The 6,481-nt window shown below is 30.7% G+C and overlaps 1 protein-coding gene across 1 annotated transcript; it reads left to right on the plus strand.

Annotated features, from left to right (window-relative positions):
• The first annotated feature begins 2,392 nt into the window (after window positions 1-2,392).
• Window positions 2,393-4,581, plus strand: LOC114181560 (basic endochitinase-like). The gene is made up of 2 exons (XM_028068040.2): window positions 2,393-2,901; window positions 3,826-4,581. The coding sequence occupies exons 1-2, from the start codon at window positions 2,605-2,607 to the stop codon at window positions 4,423-4,425; spliced, it is 897 nt and encodes a 298-aa protein (XP_027923841.1). The 5' UTR covers window positions 2,393-2,604; the 3' UTR covers window positions 4,426-4,581.
• The last annotated feature ends 1,900 nt before the right edge of the window (window positions 4,582-6,481 follow it).

The following is a 6,481-nucleotide window of genomic DNA, read 5'->3' on the forward strand; positions in this document are numbered from 1 at the left end:
AAGAGGGATGGCTCGTATTTTAAATGGCTAGGTCAAATTCACGTGACTCGTTGGGGTGCAGGGCTACAGAGAAAAGCAGATTCCCTTTTTTTGGGGTGAAGCAATGTAGGGGTAGGGGGTGCAGAGTTTTTAATTTTTTACTCTTTCTTAGTTATCTTTTACTGTGGGGCAAAGCGGGAAATAAAGAAAGTATTGGAGGTATAGGAGAAAGGGTTAGGGGTGCATGGAGAATCGCTCAAGTCGTAACAAGGTCACAACTTTGTTCAAACAAAATAACATTGGCTAGGCCCAAATGATTTCAATTCAAAATAAAGTAGTTGAGAAGTTGGGCAGTGGCACATGACTTGTACACAAATAATTTTGGCATGGATTTGTCCCATATGTGCGTCACTTTAGCAACAAGCCAACTCAATTTAAATAGTGCCATAAGGGCCCAAACTTTAATCTCAATGAAAAAAAAAATTGACGAACTAGGAAAAAGTCATGTGCTTATAACACGTCTTTTTTTTTTTATTTTATGAAATCATATCTACTTGATACAACTTATTTATAATCATAATTTTTCTTTTTAAAAAATATCATTCCAATAAAATTGGTGTCGAAGTAAAGTATAACTAAAGAAGATTATTTGGGGCCAACAAATTATAAGCATGGTATAAGAGTTTACCATTATACAGAACAATTATTTATGAGAGTATTTTCTTATTTTATCGGGTTTGGCCTCTAATAAACATTTTAATTTGCACACTTTATGAAACTATTAGAGTTTGTTATTTCTTTCTTTTTTATCTTTTGATACATTTGTTCTTATTTTTTATGCTATAATGTCACAAGTCTCTTTACATATTATGTATTCTTTATATTTATCATGTTCTAACTAATATGTTTCTTTTCTATTCTCTATTTAACTGATAATTTTTGGCACCATTAAAATGACAAAATTTTTTGTTTAAAACTAAAAAAATCTCTTTTAGTAATTTTTTTAATGTAAAAAATTGTTTTTTTTTTCAAAATAGAATAAATCACTGGCCAAGATACTTGTTTAGAAAATGAACAATTTTAAAAGGTGGGTGTTTGGAAACTTTTACAAATTTGTCTTAATAAATAGACTATAAATCTAATTCAATTTTATAAAACCGATTTCATAAATTGAGTTAGACTTAAATTTTACTTTTTTTAAGATACTATCAGAGTTATCCAAAATCTAACGAGATTTGTTTTTTGTTAGGCCTATCATTTCATTTGCTAAAGGTCAGGTTGCTATCAGATAATCCATTGGTGTCTTATTTCATGTTTGAGATATATATGTCTTAGAATGAAAAATGTGTATTGGAGATCTCACATTCACTAGAGATAAGAAAAAAATTACAGTATATATAAGTGGATGCAAACCTCACTTATAAGTCGATTTTGTAAATTTAAGTTACACTAAAATTCACTTCTTACTGATTTGCTTTTGCTATTTGATCTTGAATCTCATTATAATTCTAATTTTATGGAAATAAAACTAACCAAGTTATCTTTCTTTAGAAAATTTATTTTAATTTTTATCTTAGACTACAATTAAACTTTATTTTATATGTTAGATAGGAATTTTATATTAAAATGTGTTAATATATTAAAAAATATTTATTTAAATTTGAAAGATTTTTCTTATATCGTCAACAGTTTTTATTTAATTATATTAATTTATTTATTCTTTTAAACCCAATCAATGCATTATTATGTTGAAATACGATTTGTACTTTTGTTTAAAAAATAAATAAGTGCTCCACCTTCTCTTCTCTCGTAAATTTAGATAGACAAACGCATCTCTCATTTATTTTATTTCTGTACTGCTTTTATCAAAATGCATTAATTTATTTATCAAAATGACACTAGTTACTTATCGGCACGTTACAAATGCAATATAATTGAAGCACCATTTTTGTCTCTAGTTTTAATAGGGAATAAATGCTTCATCAACCTTTCTTACAAGATCATTTATCACATTTCCTTCTTTTTTTCCTTTTCTTTTAAAAAAATTCACATAGTGTACTAAATTGTCATTTACTACATTTCGTTTTCTTTTTCTTTTAAAAGAATTAACAAATGGACTAAATTGTTAAGGAGCATTGATATCATTGATATCCATGCTCGTTTTTACACTCACCCTATATTTAAATAATTAATATTTTATTATAATATGTTATAATATAATATTTTATTAGGAAAAACAGCTGTAAGATGTGTTATTGATAAACGATGGTGTGAAAAATTCCATTGTTAAAATCTCATTTTATATATTTATATTTTTTCTTTTTAATATTTTAAAATCAAAATGTACTATGTTATGATTCCTTTCCCCCACCGCACACATTGATTTTCTCAACGCCTTTCTCTTTCTTTGTCAGTGTGGGACATATACTTCCTTCTTTCAGTCTTCATTGGTTGACTTCACTTCTGGCCAACAGAAAAAGCAGAGAGAAGCTAACCAAGCTTCAGCTGTAACTTTCTTTCTTTCTTAGTGTTTTTCTCGGTAACTTTTCAGGCCACCACATATGAGCACAAACCAAATGACTTCAGCAACCAATTAACAATACGTAGCTCTACACCAAAGTCTCAATGAGGAGCAAACGTGCACACGCTTTGGGTCTTTTCCTTTTGTTTTCACTGAGCTTGTTGTTTTCAAAATCTGATGCAGGAAGCCTTGGGGTTTACTGGGGCCAAAATGCAGGTGAAGGCCATTTGTCAAGAACTTGCAAAACTGGACTCTTCCGCATTGTGAACATAGCATTCCTTTCCACCTTTGGCAATGGAAGTCAGCCTCTGATGAACCTAGCAGGCCATTGTTCTCCTTCATCAAACGGTTGCGAAAGGGTTGGAAGAGACATAAGGTACTGTCAGAGGAGAGGCATTAAGGTATGTCACAGAACCAACTGTTGGATTTTTTATATATATTTTTTTCATATAGTTTGGTTTATAGTCATAGTTACGGTCATTGAGAGATTGTGGTTCTATATGATTATATGACATTAATCTTACACATATAAGATCTTAGACACTACTTTGACACCAAAACATTAAGACAATGTTGTTATGAGTCTTTATTCTTATATAGTGTTTAACTTTGTCTTTTCTATCCAATGTGGGACTTTTTGACTCACACTTGGACTATTCCCAACAAGTATAGGTTTTATATTGTTCCAAATCTAAGTCCGAGTCTAAATTTCATAAATGCAAGTAAAAATGGAAAAGTTGAACAAAATTCCATAAATTTATTGTGTTTTAAGATTTTTGAATTAAGATGGTGTCAATTTTTAAATGAGTTGGATTGAGATCTCATTAGTATGGTCACTTTTTGATAAATAGTGAAAGATCCGTCACATAGAATGTGTAGAAGTGTCAATTTGCCCAATGATCATGGACCAATTTTAGCCCATCATTCATTAAGCACTCTTTTGAAATCTCCAAATGAGAGAGAGAAAAAGAAACCCAATCCCAAATGAGACGGGCCAACGGACAAGACAGACCAGTCTGGACAATGGCCAGGCCGACTCAATTGATGAAATTTGGTCAAATTCTGCCTAATCGGCTCTTCAGGTTAAAGGTCATTTATGATTGATCCATGCTGAAATTCGAGACACATCAATCTATACCAAAATTTTAGATGGACTTGTTCAAGCTGAAGGTCAATCCTCACCAATTTAGTTCACCAATTTAGTTGAAGGTCGAGACGGTAGACAGGAAGAAAATGACATCTTTAAGAATGTGTAAATCATATACCCTGATTTGTATAAAATTATATCTAAGTACACTAAGGTTTTGAATTTGTCTCATTCTAAGGTTATGCTTTCAATCGGGGGTGGCAGCAACAACTACTCACTGTCATCCCAAGATGATGCTAGAAATGTTGCAGACTACATATGGAATCACTTCTTGGGAGGGAAATCAAAGAAGAGACCTTTTGGGAGAGCCACATTGGATGGGGTAGATTTTGACATTGAAGGTGGAGAACTTCACTATGCTGCACTTGCTTATAGGCTGCATGACCATTATGCTACTTCTAACAAAAAGTTCTACTTAACCGCTGCACCACAGTGTCCGTTCCAAGACAACTTGCTCCATGGGGCACTTTCTACCGATCTCTTTGACCATGTTTGGGTTCAGTTCTACAACAATCCTCAATGTGAGTTTTCTTCAAACGACCCCAGTGGATTTAAGAGTGCATGGAGCCAGTGGACTACATCAATTAATGCTGCCAAGTTCTTTGTTGGACTTCCTGCTTCACATGCAGCAGCTAGAACTGGTTTTGTGCCACCACATGCTCTCATAAATCAATTGCTGCCCTTTGTTCTGTCTCCTAAATATGGAGGTGTCATGCTGTGGGATAGGTTCCATGATCTGCAATCTGGATATAGTCGCAAAATTAGAAGAAAGGTTTGAGAAGTTCTTAGGTGTTTCGAATAATTGTTCTAGGCTAAGGAGTTAATTCTAGTGCTATGATTTAGTTGTGACAAAACGGATTGCGGGGCACTTCTAATTCCTTAATTCTGCAAGTCCAACATCTCATAATTAACATTGGATTGTTTAACTATTTAATCCTGATATAAACATTAAATTATTTAGTATTTTTTTATCGATAAATATTAGTTATTCCGTTTTTTGTTAATGGAAGAGTGAAATCCACGTCTTCTCTTTAACAACCTTATGTTATGAATATTAGATTGTTTTACATTAATTTTCCCAACCAGTTCTAAACCAAAACATGAAAATTTTAGACCAAATTCAACCACCTAGATTCTTAAAGATGTTTCCTAGATTTGTGCAGGTGGGTGCCCTTTGTACCGTCGCCTTCACTCCCTTCTTCAACTACACGCTAATCACAATCCGGCATAATATAACAATTTTGTAAATATGAAACAATTTTTATTTTGATTAAAATATTAACTGTATAGAAAGTACTTATAGGAATTAAGGTAGGTTTGCAAAGCATTAGTGTGATTAAATTTGATTTGTTTAAAGTCTTTTAACAATACATTTGTTTAACAATACATTTGTGCAGCGATATATTTTAAGTTAGCGATAAGTTATCCTTATTTTATTAAATTTTAATATTTTTAAAATGTTGTAGCTTACATAGGGATATCAACACGGCGGGTAGGGTACGAGTAGTAGCTCTCCCGTATCGCCCGCTGGATAAATATTTGCCCCATAATCGTACTCATATCCGTCGGGTATCCGTTATGCAGGTATCCGTCTATTTTTTTCACATTTGCGGGTATTTACAAAATTGTTTAAAAAATAAATATTTAATCATAAATTCAAAAAAAATAAAATAAAATACATCACTGTCATAAATTTTAAACAAACTCAAGTCCATACAAGTTCAAATAATTATAAAAATAAATATAAAATAACGTTTAATACAATGGAAATTCTTTAATTAGTGCTTTGATCAACAAACTCACTTCTTTCCTAAAAAATAATCAAATAATAAACCTCAACTGTCACGTGCCATGTATTCTTATTCTGATTCCATCATTTGACAACAAACATACCATAAATGTCACATACCAATATTTGAAGATGGAAGAATGAAGACAGAAGACAAGATGTGCAACTTAGAAAAAATAGGTCAGAATATTTTATATATATATATATATATAAGGGTATTTTTGTGAATTAAAGTTTAGCGGGTACGGGTATCCACGGGTACGGATACTATGATACTCGTACCCGCCCCGTTAACATGCAAGTATGAAAAATACCCGTACCCGCGGATAGCGGGTATCCATTTTTAATATTCGTTTCCTACCCATTGCGGGTTTTATCCGCGGATACCCGCGGGTACGAATATTTTTGACATCCCTAATCTTACACATAAAAAAATAGAGATGTATATATAATTTAATCTATGCTAATACTTCCTTATTAGAATTGTTATTTTTATTATTTTATTTAAAAAAATAGTTTTGAGGAAAAACTTTAATAGTTATTATAACATGCATTATTAAATTTTATAATTTTAAAAGTAATTACTTGAAATCATTTTTTATCTAAAACTCTCATCATAAATTTTAATTAAAGCATGAAACTTATATATTTTTTTAAATAATTCATGTTAAGTATCAATGACAACTTTCACATATGCCATCATATAAAACAATTCATTAAAAATAAATATAAAAAAACATGTGAAATCTAAATAAATCCATGTTAAAAAGCATACAAAACAAACTCCTTTATAAGATACTACATAATCTGAAATCAAGGGATTTGAAACCTATAAAAAAAAACTTTAAACTAATAACAAAAAGGAATTTCTACTTGAAAATTTCATTGTTAATTTTAATTAAGTCACTAAACTTGGTTAATAATTTATATTTTATAAAAGTCATTATTAATAATAAAATAGCTATGTTTTTTTATATTCTCAACTTAAATATAAATATATTTTTTTTATTTAGTTATAATATAAATATTACTACCATAAATGAAG

This window comes from Vigna unguiculata, chromosome 4, assembly GCF_037176805.1.
Source record: "Vigna unguiculata cultivar grain cowpea cultivar isolate G323 ecotype 2 chromosome 4, ASM3717680v1, whole genome shotgun sequence".
In the NCBI taxonomy this organism is placed as follows: domain Eukaryota; kingdom Viridiplantae; phylum Streptophyta; class Magnoliopsida; order Fabales; family Fabaceae; genus Vigna; species Vigna unguiculata.

What these genes read in the sequence shown, in the direction of transcription:
- LOC114181560 (XM_028068040.2), top strand. Translation starts at nt 2,605, where the DNA reads ATGAGGAGCAAACGTGCACACGCTTTGGGTCTTTTCCTTTTGTTTTCA. An exon ending in GTCAGAGGAGAGGCATTAAG is followed by an intron (nt 2,902 to 3,825) that starts GTATGTCACAGA and finishes TCTCATTCTAAG; the next exon opens with GTTATGCTTTCAATCGGGGG.